Genomic DNA, 19,087 nt, shown 5'->3' with positions numbered 1-19,087 from the left:
AATGGGGCTGGAAGATACTAATATTCCTTTTTGTGCTTGCTGCTGTATTCCTCACCTGTTGTCTTTGTGTACAGTGCCTACCTGCTTTGTGCGGTTGCTGTATGGCATCCCTTGCCCCCTGGCCTGTTCGCCCTCCTCAACACACGACTATGCTGTCCCTTGAGCAGGAGATAAAAGACCTTATGTCCATTAACATAGACACTGAATGATGTTCAAACTTGCCTCACAATGGCAAAAGGAGGGATTGAGAAAATGTACATAAAGTTAATCATACACCATAGCTGCTAGGCATCTGTTTATCTTTATTATGTTGCCATGTGCTCGACAAACCTCCTGAACTTTGATGATTGACCTTGTGCTCGCAGCCTTGGGCTGCAATCTGCTTATCGCTGCCATATTACTTTTTCCAATTACAGTTCAGAGAATTGTCGTGCTTAATCAGTAACTGCCAGAACAAGTTTGTACAGGTCGTTGCCACCTCCTGCCAGCTGCATCTGTACCTTCTCCCACCACACGTGTATCCCTGAAATATTCTGAAGGCCACAGAGGACCTTGAATACGATAGGGGTGGAGCTGTCCTCTGACTAAGCAGTTTTGTGTGTATATAAGGTTGGGTGCCCCAGAGTGAAGGGGCAGCCTCCGTAGGATAGTCACTTGACTGTCCTGGGACTCTGTATTAGCTCGAGCTATAATCCATGTAATAAACTTCTCTTTATTCCTCCAGTTGGTGACTCTGCTTGATTTGTGTACTCTCTGCTAAACTGACCCTGAGGACAAGGGTGTCCCTCCACTGTTGGGAAGGAGACCCCGGGTGGGGGTCTAATCTTTCCTGGTTCCTCATTCACTTAGCACGTACAGGGTGAAATAAAAGGGTGTATCCTGCCTTTGTACAAGGGTCCTAAAATCCACAATTCATTCATATCTTGGTGAGGGGAACTGTGTAAGGGTCAGATATGCATTTGCACAAGACAGGGCTATCGTGAGCATCATGTAACGTATAATCACTTGTCGTGCAGAAAGATAGAGATGTTGAAAGAAATCAATGTTACTTACCCACTAATGAGGTGACCAATAATTGTGCATGTGCTCTTTTCAAGAGGTACCTCTCCCCTATTATCTTATCTGTACTGCTTGTTCTTGCGTACTTCAATGCTGAACTTGTGACTGTAGTTTTTTGTGTTTTTTACAGTATAAATGCCACTGCTTGTGAACTAGAACTTTGAACTTCAGTCATGGCCTCTATGTTGAGACTGCCTGTCATTTCCAGCTGAAAATCAATCAAACCTATATTACTTTGTCAAATTGATCTGTCTTATTTTATTAACAGATTTCCCTCAAACACTTTGGCGAGAGGATTCGCATTCTTGGATATCTATATTTCTTTTTCCTTTAATATCTCAAAAACTACTGAACGGATTTACATTAAATTACAAAAAAGCATGCTTTCTGGACCAAGAACTAGTTTTCTGCCAAATTTGGTGTAATTTCTTCCAGTGATTCAGGCAGTAGTTGTGTCTAAAATATCCCTGGGAAATTGCATTCTGGGACTGTCCCTTTTTCTCTGCCCCTGCTTGACGAATGAAATGAAATCACTTTGAATCTTCCCAGACAGCAGCTGAAGTGAGTTGCGTACTAGTTTTGAAAATTTTGTGAAGATTCATCAAATGGCACCAAAGTTATTGGCAAAACAAAAAACGCTTTACCTATGGAAACTAGGTCCTAACTATAACTACCTACTGGTGACTATATCATATACGTATACACACACACATCTATTCACACACACACATATACATAAATATACATATACATATATACACACATATATATACAAACACACACACACACACATATATTTAGTTGACTGAAAAAAACAAAGTTAAAATAACGTTTCGTGAATGTCAGTGAAAACATTGTTTTGAACTAAAAAAAAACAGACATTAACCAGTTAGAGTTAGCAGAGCTAACCATAATTGCACCCCTCCGGGCACTGCTTATGACCTCACATTTTACATAACTCATGACATGTTTGAGGACATCATTTATGACCGTGAACCACCAGGTTTCCTCCGAAATCTGGACGTGGTCGGGGAGGTCCCCTCGATGTTGGGACCACTGGGACTTCAGATCCCGCTGCAGAGCCTGCATATGCGAGCTGGTGTGCTTGACCTGTAGGATGCAATCAGTCCTAGATGCCTCGGGGGAAGGGAGGGGGGAAGGGAACGACCTCAATGAGCTCTAGGACTGAGGATGAAAGATCAGGATCATAGTTTCAATGTCCTGGACTCTTTTCCGGGGGAATGGCATGAAACCAAACCATGCCCAGAATGGATCATATAGAAGAAGGTGGTTGTGTTATCAGATTCGCACTTCCCAAACGTCCATATAGTAGCTGGGAAAGTAATGTCCAAAATATTGTGGTAATCCTTTAAATGGGTGCCACACTGGTATGCACACCCAACCACCAAGGGGTGTGTGTTACATTGACTGGAAAACCACCCAACCAAGGTTAATGTTTAAGGTCACAAGGGCACACCAACCAGTTTGCAGAGAGTCCATATATGAGAGCAAGTAACTCAATTAAAGTCTTAGAAACGTCCTATGATTTCATGAGATTTATTCTTTCCAACATATGTAACATCCAAGAAAGCAGCCGACACGTGTTTCGTATCCAGACTTTCTCTAGGCATATAACGTGGAGGATAGCGGCAAAGTCTAATGAAAAATCATACTTGAAATATTCTACAAGCGTCTGTCAACAGTTGTAAAAGTTCAATGGAGTTTGTGACGAAAAATGGGCCATGATAAGCCTCTCATATCCATGCCAAAAGTGGTGAGAATGCTGAATTTGTTATAGAATATTTCAGTATATGGACATTGTGCAAACTGGTTGGTGTGCCCTGGTGACCTTATGGATTAACCATTAGTGCAGAGCTAAACAGTGCCACCTTCTGAGTTGCAGAAGTACTAGAAAAATGTTTCTGGATCCAGTCGGACACTTGGGGAATATTCAAAATGTGCGAAATCTGTGGCTAGAAGTCTCTATCAGAAAAATCATGTTAAGGTTCTTATTATTACCAAACAGCGAACTCAGAACTAGGTGGAATCATCCAAGAGTCTGAGTGATTTATGCAAGTTATGTCCAGATGCATGAGACAATGTGATGCAGAACTTGATATCCCACTTTCCCTGCTGAAAGCAAGACAATTTGCTGTGCCAAATATTTCTCACTGAGAGAAATTAGGTCTTGAAATGATGCAGTTGCTTTATGTTTTAATTCGCCATTAGATCAAAAAATTAGCAGACTGGGTAACTTCTTGGTATTGCATTTAATGAATTAGTGGTATCTTTGGTAATGTAGATCATGTTCATGAGCACACATGTTCTTTAAATTTGTAATAATTCTTTAGTTTCTGTGTTTATTATATTTGTATTAAGCAAATGTGTAAAATATTATAATGAATCAATCTGTGCACTGTAAGATGTGCTTTGTAAGAATTTTACTAAGCACACAATAAAGAATAACTACTATAAAAGGAAGGAATGGTCTTCCACCAGACCTCTTGTAAAAAAAATTGTCTCTGCATTATTACTAGAATAGTTTAACCTTTAATCTTTTTTGGATAAATCAAGATACAACATCTTTGCAGCAGTAACTATTTCTCTTAAGATTATACCAAGAAATTAGAAAAAGGAGATACTACTGACATATTAATTGGGGAAAGGAAATGTATTGTACAAGCCAAATTGAAATAACCATAGCTTGTTAACCTGAATACAGATTGCATCATAATCAGAAAAACCTTGGATAGAATGATTAGTATCATGTAGAGATGATAAGCAGACTTCCATCTGAAGAGTGTTATTTTATGATGAAATGTAAACAAAACATGATAAAATGTACACATCTTGCGTGATGTTAACTAGAACATTTACTAAGGAACCCTAGCTACAGAGTTATCAGATGAAACATATGGGTTTTGGTGAATAGTACCATGAGATGGTGGTGTGGAGGGAACCGAGATTTGAGCAACCTATTATGGTCACTGTTGAGGCTGCGCGGTTTGGACAATAAAGGAGTAGACAGCTTTTAGGCATTTCCACCCATCCTCTGCAATTTCTGTTCTTTTCCTACAACTTTCTTGAGATTTGCATTGACGTGGGTGGGCTGTACTCAGATTATCAGGACCTTCATTATTTGGCCACACCTGTCCTATAGGCTAGTTTGAAGACTGTATGAGCCACAGCTGGGTGCAAGTTTTTCCAAGCAACAGTAGCATATCAGAAGCTTGTAAGTGTAAGACCTCCCTTCTGCCACAGTGAGGGCCCAAAGAACCCTTCTGCTCTCAGAGACTCGCTTGTGGTCTCCATTCACATATGTAGCCAGAGAAACCACACTTCTCTTCACTTAGTTCCAACTGCGCAAGGTCACTGAAAGCAGTCAAGACTACTCTCTACTATAAATGCTAATGGCTTACAGGAATAAATTATACTCCCTTGCACTCCCATAAATCAAGGCACCCACAACTACTGTAAACTACGGCACCAATAGTCCTGGAACACGTGTGTGCCTGTGAGGCAGACACACTAAATTGCTTGTTTAAATGATAACTTATTTAACACAGCTTAACAACTCACAGTGCCTCTATTCCTAGAATATATATAAGGTGGCAACTCTGTCTCTAGTATATATAGTGTTACCCTTCACAACAAGTAAGCAAATGTATACTCATTCCGCACAGTCATGACAGCATGAACAAAAGCACCTCTACTTCTAACACACATTCTGGCATTTACGTGTCTTCCGTACAAAACAGCATCTTTATCCATGTTATTTGTAATGGTAAACACATTTTTCTCCTGTGATAACAGAGGCGTGACTAGCTTCTTTGATGGCATCCCTTTCCCTAGTGACTTAACAACTTCTCATCTCTTTCCAAAACAACAAAATGTTGTGATGTATGCTCTTCAGTGAACGCCCCTTCCACTCACTATTGCCACAGAACAACTTTTCCCATACCAGTGATGAATCAATGCTCTGAAAAATTCATCCATGCACGCTCGAGCTGCGCACATATGAGATCACATAGTGACGTACCACTTGCCGTTCACAGATATATTGCCATTATGTCTGGGATATTATGTGAAAAATGTTACCGCCGACATGGTGGTAAATGCAGTTCTAGGCAAACAGCTAGGTCATGCAAAGTCATGCTACATTAGCTCGCCCTTTCCTATTTTTCTTTTCAGAAACAAACTGATACACAGGAAGTTTTCTCTCAGCTTCTCATGCACATTTTTGTTTTTTTCTGATTGCACCCACCATAACTTGTATCATGGAAGCAAAAAAGGAAAAATCATCACCAGACGCGCACCCTAAATAAGGCAGGGATCCCAATGATGAACAGTTAACCAATCTATGGCGAGTGATCCCCTGGTTAAGCATTTCCCATGGAAGACAGTTGATGATTTGCGCTTGAAAACTCGAAGGATCCCCTTCAATTGTGATGATCTTCAAGTGTTGCAGAACGTAACATTACCTAGTTTATGGAGGATATTCCTTTTTTGACACAATCCAAATAAGACCTTAAATCCTGTAGAGCAAGATCACCACTGGTTGCATCAAGCAATTACTATGTTAACCTAAACACATTTTCAGATGACATCATTGACAGGGGAGTTTACCTGCAGCCAAGTAATCTTGCACCAGATTCCACTGGCTTAGTTTCCAGGCGGCCTCTACCCTGTAAGTGTTTAATTCAGCTGTCCACTCTGACCTAAGGCAAGATATGAAGGTAAATCATCAGGATCTGTTTTCAGACAAGAACATTTGTGCACTGGAAATACGTGCCTTCAGGTGACAAGTCTGGAGTAATAAAGAGAACTTTCTAGAAGTGAAGAAGGTAATTCTGCGCAAATATACATATACATGCTACAAATCAGATACATGTCTACTGATCTGATCAAACAAAAAGCTTTCTAAGGTACTAATATGGGTTCCTTCTAGTCAAGGAAAACCCTCATATAACAAAATAGTATTGATTACACAAAGCAAAGGGTATAAATTATTAACGTTATTATTTCACTTTGGCTTCCACTATAAACTGCACATCAGTGTTTGTTTTCAACTTGAAGACTTAATTATGTAAAGCAGTGGTTCCCAATCTGTGGTCCGGGGACCCCTGGCAGTCCGTGAAGCCTTCACACAGATTAATAAAGTCTATACACATAAAGAGGCTAAATATACAATTGAAAAGTTTAAAAAGTACTGAAAATGTCAGAATTTGAAATTGGAGGCTAAAAATTGAGTTAGTATCCTCAGGTTGATACGTGGGAGCAGTGCAGGTGCATCAAACAGAATATAGAACGGACAATGTGTGGCTTCAATTGAATTTAGAAAAGCACCGACCTTCCTATTAAAATTAAAGATTTTATTTATATTTGTTTGCAAATTAAATAAAATGTGTTATCATTTGTGTATGTGTTTGATGGAATGTTTGTTTCTGTATTTTTTGTGTTTTGTTTTGTGATTCAAAATCATCAACTATGTTTAGGTCGGGGTTCCCGGCTTCCAGTAATGACTCAGTGGGGGGTCGCCAGATTCCAATAATGATTCAGTGGGGGGCTTTGGGTTCCAATAATGATAAAAGTGGGGGCCGACAGAAGTCAATAGGTTGAGAACCACTGATGTAAAGCCTATCAACCTCTCCACCATCCATCTAGAATCAGTTTATTTTATCTCCCTCTGCTTTTTTTTCCCCTCTTACATTCCATAAGACTTCCATCTTGTGGGATACTGTGTACAATGAGCATTCATATAATTAAATTATCTCATAAAATTAGTGGTGATGATTACGTAAGGTGAGCTTCTTCGCTTGCAGCCCCAAGTTAACTTCATGTTTGTGACTGGACCAAGTCCAAAGTTAGACAAAAGTTAGACAAACGCTATTAACAGCTTCGCTTGTCATGATAAGCCTTTTCGGTCATCTCATAACAAGAGATTATTGGTGATTCTTTGACGAAATATGCAAACCAGGACTGGTCTGTACACATGGAATTTAGTAGACCTGGTGGCTAAAGTTGAAGTTTTAAGTTAATCTACCAGCTTTTTTGGGAGGTTTGTGCATAACAGGCATTGGGCAGAAATATTTCAATTATACCTATTGATCGAATTTGCCTATGGGGCCCTGTGCTATTGCCCATTCAGAATCTCTTGTTTCACAATTTGCAGATGATTTATTTTTTCCATTCTTGAGTGGAGTCCCTGGTGAATGTGTCATGAACTCCCGAGTGGGGCCAAATAATACAATTTATCAGAAGGACAAGTTACTTACCTTCAATAATGCCTTATCTGGTAGAGACTATATCTAGCTGCAGATTCCCTACCTTTGAGTTCTCCCAGGGATCAGACTGGAACCAAAGACTTTCTGTGAGCAATATCCCTGCAAGCTGGCATGTGGCGTTGATCAGCTCTGTGTCCATCGGTGGCAGCGTCCACACTAACAATGAAGTTGTGGTTCCTTAATAGGCGCCTACCAGACGCACCGATAGCAGTTCCTTTTCAAAACTTTCCACGCTTGAAACGTAGAGCCATGAAGAACACTGATCACTGGTGTGTCAAAACTAGGGACCTGAAAGTCCCTGTCCCAATAAATCAGTTTGCAGAGTGGGGAGGATAGGTTGGTCAGTAAAGAATTCGCAGCTAGATATAGTCGTTACCGCTGAATAGATACTCAAGCAATACAGTGCCCGGTGGTGGGTCTGCAAACCAATTTCAAACAAGAAAGCCATGCTGGACCGAACGGGCAAAGTGGGCATCCATACGGACCTGACTGTCTAGGCCACAGTGTTTGGTAAATGTGTGCACAGACACCCACATCACTGCCTGACCGATGTCCAGAACCAGAACTCCACGTGCTAATGCGGTGGTCACAGCTTTTGCTCTGGTAGAATGAGCTCACAGACCCTCAGGGGGTTACTTTTTAACCAGTGCGTAGCAGGTCTTAATGCAGAGTATGATCCATCTGGAGATGGTCTGCTTCTGCATAGCCGGATCTTTCTTCACACCCACACAAACCACGAAGAGCCGGACATCCACTCTAGAATTTTGTACAATCAAAGTAGAATGCCAATGCTCTTTTTGGGTCCAGGGGGTGGAATCTTTCTTACAAAGATGTGGGAGTGTGGGTAAAAAGTAGACAAGGTGATAGATTGACCTACATGAAAATGCAGAAAAGAAACCCTAGTGCGAAGCACCACTTTGTCAGGATAGACAGAAAGGTAGGGCGGCTTAGATATTAAGGCCTGCAACTCGCTCACTCTGGAAGGCTGTATTCAATGCAAGAAGCCTAGGGTGACAGTTGTGAAGAGTCTCGAAGGGAACGCAAATTAAATTAAGATCGCACTGGGACATAATGAATGGGGATGGAGGGAAGAGATGAGTAAGACCCTTGAAGAACCTATGTACAATAGGAGACTTAAATAAGAGGGGCTGGTGAGGCAACCACAAAAAAACTGAAATATGAGACAAACCGCCTTTAAGAGTGCCCAAAGCAGAGCCCTGTTGGGCAAGGGAAAGAATGAACAGTAGAACCTCAGAAAGAGGAGCAGAAAGGGGGTCAATAGACTTGTCTGAGCACCATGCCACAAATTACATTCAAAGACAGGCATATACCGTTTTGGTCGAGGGACGCCTGGCTGCCAAGATGACATTACAGACTTCAGGAGAGAGGTCAAAAGCTTCCAACTGCCGCAGCTCAATCTCCATGCAAAAAGGCAAAAAGTGGACAGGCTCGGGTGAAGAACCCTCCCCTGCTGCAGTGACAGAAGATCTTCCCGAAGGGGAAGTCTGATCAGAGTATCGATGGAAATGCTCAACAGCTCGGGATACCAAACTCTCCATGCCCAGTCCAGAGCCGCAAGAAAACTTGGGCCCGGTTGTCCCTGATCTTCTTGAAAACTCTGGGCAGGAGTGGCATGGGTGGAAGGCATACAGGAGGGCCTGGATGCCACTTGAGACATCTTAGAAACTCCAGAGTGCAAAACCTTCTGACTTTGCACTTTCTCGGCAGAGGCTAACAGATCTAACCAAGGCTCCCCCACTGTTGAAAGAGACCTTGCACCACCTCCGGATGGAGAGACAAAATTTGTGATAAGCTAGGCATTTTCGGTTGAGTATGTCCACTCTGGCATTCAGAGAGACCGCCAGATGTTGAACCACTAAGGATATGCCCTGCTGTTCCAGCCATGTCCAGAGACGAAGAGACTCCTGAAAAAGGGTGCACGACCCCACCCCACCCTGCTTGTTGCAGTATCACATGGCAGTGGTGTTGTCCGTGAACACCTGCACTAACTTTCCCTTGAAAGAGGGGAGAAAGGCTTTTAATGTCAGTGGAATCGCACGGAGCTCCAGCATGCTATTGTGGAGACTTGCTTCAGCTGGAGAACAGATTCCTCTAATCTCCACCTCTCCCAGATGGTCACCCAATACCAGGAGTGGCATATCTGTCAGATCTGGGTGCTGAAGGAAGAGAGTTCTGCCTCTGGCCCAATCGCTGTTTGTTAACCACCAAAGGAGGTCTCTTGCAGTTCCCTCTGAGATCTGGATCATGTCGGAGAGATTCCCCTGATGCTGCATATGTCATTTGGCATGTGTCAGCAGCAGGATGGAGGAGGCCATGAGGCCCAGCAGCCTCGGAGTCAGTCTCACCGAAATCAAGGTGGAGGCTGGAACATGGGTATCATAGCCTGAATATCATGGACTCGCTGCACGGTAAGATAAGCCAGAAAATGCACCGTCTCAAGAAGAGCTCCTATGAAAGGGAGCATCTGAGAGGGAGTTAGGTGTGACTTCAGCATATTTATAGTGAACCCCAGGGATTGCAGGAGGTTTGCCAAAGCCTGGAGATGGGAGATGACAGCCTGGAACCAGCCCGCCTTCAACAGTTAACCATCAAGACAGAGGAAGACTGATACCCCTGATCTCCGCAGATGAGATGCAACCACCGCCATCACCTTGGTGAACACCTGAGGGGTGCTGGTAAGGCCAAAGGAGAACACGATAAACTGAAAGTGCTTGTGGCTGACCATGAACCGCAAGTAACATCTGTGGGCAGGCAGGAACAGGATGTGAAAATAAGTGTCCTGCAAGTCCAATGCTACCATCCAGTCTCCTGGGTGCAGGGAAGACCTGAGCCAACATGAGCATTTTTAACTTTTCCTTCTTGAGGAAGAGACTGAGGGCTTGTAGGTCTAGAATAGGTTGAAAACCAGAAAGTAGTGGGAGTAGCAACCACAGCCTACTTCTGGCTCACTTGGCTAGGAGAGGCACAACGTCCTCGTGGAAAAGGGACAAATTATCCTCTGTCATCCAGTCATAGGGTGGTGGCATTGATGGAGGTGTAGTCTTGAAGGGGAGGTAGCAGCTCCTTCAGACGATCTGCAAAACCCACCTGCCTAAAGTAATGGATTGCCAGTGGGGCAGGTGATGGCGAATCTTGGTAGAGGCCGCTACAGAGGGGTGGGGGACTTGGGGGTGGACTGGCCAGACTGCTGGCAACCTGACCCACAAGGTCGGTGGGTCTTACGCCCTCAGCCACGCAGAAGCTGGGGAGCATGTGCAGCACGGTGGCTGAATGGGAACTGGCATAGCTGGAAGCCCCTTTTGTAGCCGTGAAAGGAGCAAAAAGCAGATGGAGGGGAATGGAGGCCGTCACGAGGCCCAAAAACATGGCCATAGCCTGAGAGTCCTTAAAGCGATCGAGCGTTGAATCTGCCTTGTCCCAGAGTAAAAGGGTGCCATCGAAGGACATCTCCATAAGGGAAGCTTGGACATCTCCTGAAAAGCCGGACGGTCTCAGCCAGGTGTGGCGCCTCAGGGCCACTGTCGTTGAACCACTCTGCCTAGTGAGTCGGTCGTGTCCAGTATACATCGGACTGTGAACTTCGCTGAATCTCTCCCATGGGCAACAGCATGGGAGAATACAGCCCAGGCTTCCTCCTGGACCTGTGGCAGCACTTACACAACTGTGTCCTACAGCTTGTAAAGCCCAAAAGGAATGCAGTGTTTACAGACAAATCCAGGCTGGTGGAAGAACACATCTTCTTCCCAAGTGAGTCCAGCCAGTTGGATTCCCCATCCAGGGGAGCGGTCGGGAACATGCCATGGGAAGGAGAGGCTTGCACCACCAAGCTCTCAGGGGTAGGGTGTTGCGTCAGGAAACTTGGGTTCCCAGGTGCGAGGCGATGGCAACCGGCAATCGTCTTATTCACAGGAGCACCTGGCCTGCATTTGGACCAGGTCCCCAGAAGGACGTCTGTGATGGCATCATTGAACAGGAGAAGGGGTTCGGAGGAGGAAGCTCCCAGTTGCAGTACCTCTGTCAAGAGATTTGTCTGCCACTGAGGGTTGCCGGCTTCCTGAAACACGGGAGGCACGGAGTTGGCCCAGGCTCCAAAGAACAAGGCCTAGAATGATGATGCTACCTTGTTACCACGGACAAGGAGAAGTTGAAGACCGCTTCAACTTCTTGCTTTCCTTCTTGTTCCTCGACTTACCCAATCACAGAGGATGGACGATGACGACTTGTGACTCCATGGCTGGTCCTGGAACCTTCCTTTGGTCGCAGAGTCGTGTGCCAGACCGCCATCAACTTCAGGGACCACGTCCTCAAAATCTTCGGATGCATAGCCCGGCACTTGGAGCACAACTTCCGGTTGTGGTTGTGCTCCAAACACCACAAGCAGACGAGGTATGGATCTGTCACCGACATCGCCTCATGACAGGATCAGCAGGGCTTTAAAACACGTCTTTCGTGACAACATCTCGACACACTAGGAGGAGGAAACCTCAAAAAGATTTGACAAAAAGTAAAAAAAGGACGGTCAAAAAATGACTGAGGGGGTAGCTCTCTCTGATCTGTGCTGGCTGGCGCAGAAAGAAAAGAACTGACCATGGTGCGCCTGGGTGGCGTCAATATAGGAACCAAGACTTCATTTCCGGCGTGGACGACACAGACGATGGACGTGGAGCTGATCAACGCCACCTACCGGGGCTCACAGGTACTGCTCAGAAAAATCTTCGGAACCCAGTCTGACACTTTGGGAGAATTCAAAGGTAAGGAATCTGTAGCTAGAAGATCAGATTGGATTCATGTTCAGTTCCAGTTATCTAGAGCACTGCCTTCTTGCTGGTGAGGTAAAAGTGTAGGGCAGGAGTCAGGTTTACTTTAAAGCTTGGGCGTTAGGCTGAATGACCCATCCCCTTCTACTACTCAGGCAGCTCTGAGTCTTTGGCTTTAAAACCTACCAAATAGCTCCACATCTCTCAATTACATCATTACCTGTTGGCGAGTACACCGTTGACTTGAGTGATCACAGTAGATAGCTGGCCGAGACCCAGCATAGACTTCACTACACCATGATAATGGATGATCTGCACATAAAAACAGGGGTTGAGGTCTTTTGAGTTATCTGCACTTTTTTATTTAATTACATTTAAGCACCAGGTTGCTTCTCAATGACAATCAAGATTAATGTTTAACTTTAGCCTTTATTACTTTTAACTATAACAACATGTCTAGCATTTCCATCTCAATCACAATAAATTGCATTGTTTTATCCCAGTCAACATGACTACAGGCAGTATTGTTCCTAATAGTCTACTACTGGCTAATTAGAGCTTTAATATCTTACATTAATTGGTTAAAATATCTTTAAACACTGATATTGAGGTGTCAAAAAAGTTGCACTTAATATGCCTTTATGACCTGTTTGTGTATGTCGAGGCCATGAGACACAAATGTCAAGGCAAGTGTCCCACAAATGTTTGTACTAGGTTTGTGCAAACATTGAAGAAAGTTACTGCACAGCATTACATAGACACCCGTGCAATCTGGGGGTGTAAACTGACTTATTCAATCTCTCCAGAAAGCCTATACTTTGAAGAAAGTAATGTGTTATGGAGATCTATCTAAATGTAGTAGAAGTGCAATATACCTTGGAATTAAATAATTTAAAGGAGGGTCTATACATTTTGAGTTTGACACTGTTGAAAATGTCTACCGACTACGTTTAATAACTTGCACCTATTCAGATATTGAAAAAAGGATTTTTAATGCATTTAATTATTGATCTGATACAGTTAGACTAAATGACTTTTACACAGTGCAATTACACTGCAAACAGTCCAAAAATGTAAACATGTCAGTTGAGACAAAAACAATGGGACCGAAGTAATGAGATTAAAGTGAAAGGCATGTAGCTTGGAGACAAAGTGGTTTATTGTTGGCTCCAAAGTGGAGCAAGAATTAAAATAAATGGCTGGGAGGTGGAAATTAGGGGATGACTTCAGCAGTACCTGAAGGCTTGTCCAATGAAATGCTGAAAAAAGATATGGGCTGTGGCTGGGAGACAAACTGTGGAGAGTAGTGTTCATTTGCAGCTACACCAGCAAGTAGCATGAGGGACTAGCTCCGTTAAAGGATGCCTAGCCCATTATGAGTAGTGAGCTGAGGTCGGGGGGGGCAGTATGATTTTGTGTCTGCTCCTGAGGTGACAGCTAAATGTGGAAGTGATTGATACATTCCATTTCTGTTAGGATATAGAATACAAGAATACATGGTACGTGCTCAGTAAGATATGAGTGAGGAGAAAGTGAAGATACTCTGTGGGAGGAAAGAGTCCATGTAAGTCACAAATGAATGACTAGGAGTTCCTTGTTGCTTGGAATAGTTGAAAAATTCATTTGTTATCTCCAAGACTGGGCAGAAGTGGGTAGAAGGTTTGGGGAAATGGTAAGAAAGGCAAACATAACAGAGCATCTTTTCAAACTAGTTCAAATACACACACTACACTAACTATATTAAATGTTACAAATCTGTAACATAGTTTCATTAATCAGATAGTTTAAGGATGTTTTGCAGCATACCTGGTCTGGCTCCAGTTGAATAGCCCTGTCATAGCAAGCTGTGGCATCTCGGAGCAATCCAATACTTTCATGCTCAAGGATCTGCTCTTTGAGAGAAGGTTCTGCTTTTCGGATGGCATTCACCCCAGCCACTCCATCAGGTTCATGCATGGCAGCATACAGTTTCTGAGTATGAGTAAAAGACAGAAGGGAAAATAAATTAGTAAACGGGCTCCAAACAGAAGTAAAATTCATCTTGTGAATGACAGTGACAAATTGATAGGTATATCATTTGGTGAATCCTGGCTCTAATCAACCTTTCATCGACTATTTAATAGCCTGTTAGAAAACAGGATTGACGTAGGACCAGAGAATGTCTACAAGACAAAATTCTTGCTCAAGCGATTATTTTCTCCTCCATTATCCTTCTTCTTAGCGGAGTAGCATCTAGCGATCTTTGACTGGTGTCCAATGAGAGGAGGTACAGGAGAGAGAAGGTAAGCAACAATGCCATTTCAGAGTGGGGGTATGCAAGGCTTTCTTGTGACATTACATACTGAAATAGCTGCCATTCTTATTGACACTGTTTACTTCCAGTTGCATTTACAATGTAGTGATACTATGCTCTCTCCTGAACTGCTGTGGCAGGCATCTCTTTAACTTTGTCCCTTCTTCTATCCCAGCACTTTCCAAGCCCTTTTTTCCCCCACTAACACTCAGTGAATCTTCATGCTTCCCTCTCGCTGGGTACTGTATATCGCTTTATCCACCACCCAGTCAAGCACTCCACTTTTGCATTCATGTTGATACTTCTTTGCCACTGAAATAATGCTGATAATGCTTTGCCATTGAATAGGCCAATCCCCAAGTCATGAAACCACTCTTCATTCACTACATTGCCACTCTCCTCTCTTCACACATTCTTCTATGGCTTCTAGTCAAGGTGTTAAGATAAAGGGTAGAACAATTAGAGGCAACTACTTATGGTGTCTTCTTTGTTTGAGATCATGAGTGAAACTCCTATTTGTATGCTATACTAATGTGGTGTAGTCATATAACTTAAGCCTCCTGTGGGGATGGTCCTTTGTTGCGCCTGCAGTTCCACTCGTCCACTGGATCCCAATTCGAGACAGTGGCACAGTTTCTGTTGGTCATTGGGACAAACCTTTTCAGATGCGCAAGCCCTCACTCCTCAAGGAGGTATGCTTTATCACTGGGCTGTGCTCTTAGCTGGGTGGGTGCTGCAAAACCCAGCAGGCCTCAAAGCAGGCCTCTTTACTGGTCATCTTATTAGGACCTGTATGCCTGGTGTTGTCGACAGCATGAGGATAACCTTTCATGAAGTTGTGAAGGAAGTGTGGTAGACAGGGATGGAATGTGATCTAACATTGGCTATGGACAACCCTGTCACTGGAGATTTATTCTCAGAGATCGCTCAACCCAAGATCAAAACATAAATGTGAACCAATAGAGTGTGGAGATAGGCGTGTGGTTCTGAAATGAGGTCAACATGTTTTATGCTCAATTAGCCCTGAACAGGTCTGTGGCAATTCATCAGGACTTTAAGTTGAATGCCCTAATCTACTTCATTGTTCTAGTATTATGGTGCCCAATGGTGTGCAAATTTCACATCTAGATGTTTTTACTCTTACATAAGAGTTATTGGGGGCCATGTGACCTATTTAGGTCAGACTACATGTTGCCCTTAAAGTATCTTTGAGCTGGGGGGCGTGGCCGGCAAGATGGCAGATCGGCAGCACTAAACGAGTGCTCCCCATCCCGGCTCATAATCCTCCCTGATGCCCCGGACCTCCCGCGGACCTAGCATCTGAGTCCTGGAGTCCACGGGAGCAGAGGAGTGTACGGGGGGAGCGGCTGGGGAGACAATCCGAGGCGCCAGATGCCGAAATCAGGCAGCAGGGGGCGTGCAAGAAGAGCGCTTGACCCCAAGATGGTGACCGCGATCACAGCAAAAATTGGCCATAAGAGACACTGGAGCGGTGCGAATCTGAGGAGGTGGTTTCTTAAGGGGGGGGGGCCATTCAAGGTGAGGTGTTGAGTAGACTTTGACACTGCAACCCCCTCACCCCTCCTAGGGAGTCAGTACAGAGTTGGAGTTGGGCCTCCCAGTTGGACTGGAGGCCCGCTGTGGTGATTGGGGCAGCGGTGGAGTGCAGTAGCTTGCCTCCTGCGGGAGCGCACAGGCCCTGGACGTTTGGGGCTCGCAGTGCTGCATTGGACATACAGTGGCAGCTGGACTCGTTCTTGAGGAGTATCTCCACTGCGTTGGAGATCTGCTAGAGATCCTGGGTTGCCCGGCTCTGGAGTGCGGGACTAGCAAGCTGGGCATTGGATCCGTCGGCTCGGGTACGACACTTGCGCTGCTTCTACATATGCCGACACCCATACAGGGGGTAGGCGGTTAAGAGACTGAGTGGTGTAGAACGGCAGGAATACAGAGTTCAACTGCCTGCCTTGTGCCTGGAGGGCTCAAGCTTGGCATTTGGTGTGTTCCTACGTGACTGCCACTCCAGCAAGTGGATACCATGGGCAAGGATAGAACGCAAAAGAGTACGCAGCAAACTCAGATGGATCAATACACGGCGCAAAGTTCAGGTGTGAGTCTACAAAGAGATCCCCCAGGCCCCTTGGAGAAGGGTGCAGAACCCACCGGGGCGCAAATCCTGGCTGCTATTGAATCCTCACGGCAGGCAATGCAAACTCAGATTGCGGCCATAGCGGTTGATGTCAATCTGCTCAGAGAAGACCTAAGAGTAGTGGCGGAACGCTCAGTGGCCACTGAGAAAGTGACGTGCCTGCAGTCTGAGATAGATACGCTGAAGGCCTTGGTGGCCATCCTTGAAGCTAAAATGCACAAACTGGAAGCTAGGGTCAAAGATGCAGAAGGTAGGGCGAGATGGTGTAACCTCCGCATAGTGGGCTTTCCCGAAGGAGTGGAAGGGGCGAATGTGGAGGCTTTCTTGGAAGACTGGATCCGTAAAACGTTGCCTGAGGCACCCTTATCGGTTGTATTTGTGGTGGAACATGCGCACAGAGCCTTAGCAGCGCCGCCACTGCCAGGAGCCCCTCCATGAACGATTATAGCCAAGGTCCTTAACTACAGAGACCGAGATGTACTTTTGCAGGAGGTGCGCAAACATGGAGATCTTACCTTTGAAAATCACACCATCTGTTTTTTCCCTGACTATACCAGGATGGTGCAGCTCCAGAGACAATCCTTTGCTGGTGTTAGGCGCAAGCTTAAAGAACTGGGCTATACCTATATGCTGTTGTTCCCAGATAACTTGAAAGTTCTCCATGCAGGTCACTCCCACTTTTTTCAATCTCCTGAAGCAGCTTGGGACTGGTTGGAGCGGAATAATGTGGCGGGAATGCTGGACTTCCTGGTTGGAGAGAGTAACAGAAGACCCCGAGGGACAGCAGAGGTGCATTCGGCAGCCTGCAGGAGCACCCGCAGACGCCGTGCCGGCCAAGGAAGCCGAGTGATTGTTCGTTCGGACGGCACCCTGAGTCTTGAACGTCAGAGACAGGAGCGAGAGGAGGCTAAACTGTTGGTTCAAACTGTCACGTCAGAGCCGTCCTCTTGCTCCGGGTCCCCCTGCGTTGCGGGCAGACTGTTTCCGGAATTGTGCCTTGAGGGCACCTGAATGATTCATTGGCCCTCCGGTCGGGGCTGAAGCCATGTACTTTGGTTTTGGAGGATTCTTGAGGTCTTCCCCCTGTTGTCCCCTCCTTCTCTCTCGGACCCTCCCCTCTCCTCCTGCTGTTGCTGCTGCCTATGGATGCGAAGTGACAGAGGGGTCAGGGTCAATGATTGTTCCGGGAGTTGCTGCGGAGTGGTGGAACTGAGCTAACCCCCACCTATTTTTGTTGTTGGTTACAATTGTGGGTACAGTGTGTGTGCGGGCCAGATGATTGACCTGGACGGAGTGTCGGAGCGCTGTCTGGACCTGAATCTAGCTATCGAGCGGGAGCGACGATCGCCTCCCACTTCTGGACTATAGAAGTGATTGCGGGGTACACACTCGATTGGGCAGACACTAGTTGTGGGAGGTGTTTACCCAGGGTGGGATGGGGAACTTATCTGTGGGTTCTTGTTTGAGTTGGAGTTCTGTATTTGACACTGTAAGCACTGTGAGTGTCCTTCTGCTTAGGGGCATTGACTTGCCTGGTTCCGCGAGTGCAAACCGGGGTATTATAAGGTGGGGGGCGTGTGTGGTTGGGGTGGGGGGCCGACCCAGAGGGGTGGTGGGGTGTGTGGGACAGATTAGACTATGGTGGGTACCTTGACACGCATAGTTACGTGGAACGTTAGGGGGTTAAACTCCTATGTGAAGCGCTATAGAGTGCATACGTATCTTCGGCGGCTTGGCGGAAATATTGCTCTCCTGCAGGAGACTTATTTGGTTGAGAATGAAGTGCAAAAAGTGCAGAAAAAGTGGAGGGGGCAGTTATATTCGGCGACCTATTCCTCCTACGCTAGAGGGGTTTATGTCTGGGTGGTCCCTGGGACTCCCTTTGTATTACAAAGTCTAAAAGCAGATGTGCAGGGGCGTTTCATATTTCCTCATGGCTTACTAGATGGCAATGAGATCTGTCTGTTGAATATCTACGCCCCTAACACGGATTATGTGGGATTCTACCATCAGATCCAACAGGAATTAATATCACATACAGGGATACTCATTCTATGGGCGGGTGACTTTAATCGCGTCCTCGATGGAGCGCTAGTTAGGGACCTCCCGCCGAAGATGAATACGAAAGCACATGACTGCCAAACTGCGAAACGTTATGAGGAATCTCCACTTTGTGGATGTGTGGAGAGAAATGTACCCCTCATCTAGGGTATTTTCATGTTACACGCCCACCCATGGGGCTTACAGCCATCTGGATAGATTTCTCCTAGCCAATGATGGCTCCCTAGATATTCGCTGAGTTGTTTACCAGGCCCGGTTTTTATCGGACCAGGCCCCCCTCCTTCTGGAGTGTGAAACGCACATGCCCAGACCCGCGATCCCCCTGTGGCGGTGGCATCCAGACTTACTAGGTGATCCGGAATATAAAAAAGATCTCCAGGATGTGCTAGTTGTATACTTTCATACGAATTGGGGTACAGCAGGGACCCGAGGCTTAGAATGGGAGGCACTGAAAGTTGTTATT

General features: G+C 45.3%; 1 protein-coding gene across 2 annotated transcripts in view; it reads right to left on the bottom strand.

Annotated features, from left to right (window-relative positions):
• The window catches only part of ATR (ATR serine/threonine kinase), a 488,241-nt gene that overhangs the window by 150,682 nt on the left and 318,472 nt on the right, over nucleotides 1-19,087 (bottom strand). For both annotated transcript variants that reach the window (XM_069213920.1, XM_069213921.1), the window contains exons 29-31: nucleotides 13,928-14,092; nucleotides 12,342-12,433; nucleotides 5,686-5,777 (exon numbers count right to left, since the gene is read on the bottom strand). In XM_069213920.1, the coding sequence (XP_069070021.1) occupies nucleotides 5,686-5,777; nucleotides 12,342-12,433; nucleotides 13,928-14,092 (349 nt within the window). The remainder of the gene's footprint in view (nucleotides 1-5,685; nucleotides 5,778-12,341; nucleotides 12,434-13,927; nucleotides 14,093-19,087) is intronic.

This window comes from Pleurodeles waltl, chromosome 11 (assembly GCF_031143425.1).
Source record: "Pleurodeles waltl isolate 20211129_DDA chromosome 11, aPleWal1.hap1.20221129, whole genome shotgun sequence".
Lineage (NCBI taxonomy): Eukaryota > Metazoa > Chordata > Amphibia > Caudata > Salamandridae > Pleurodeles > Pleurodeles waltl.
This window is presented reverse-complemented; position numbering and strand designations above follow the sequence as displayed.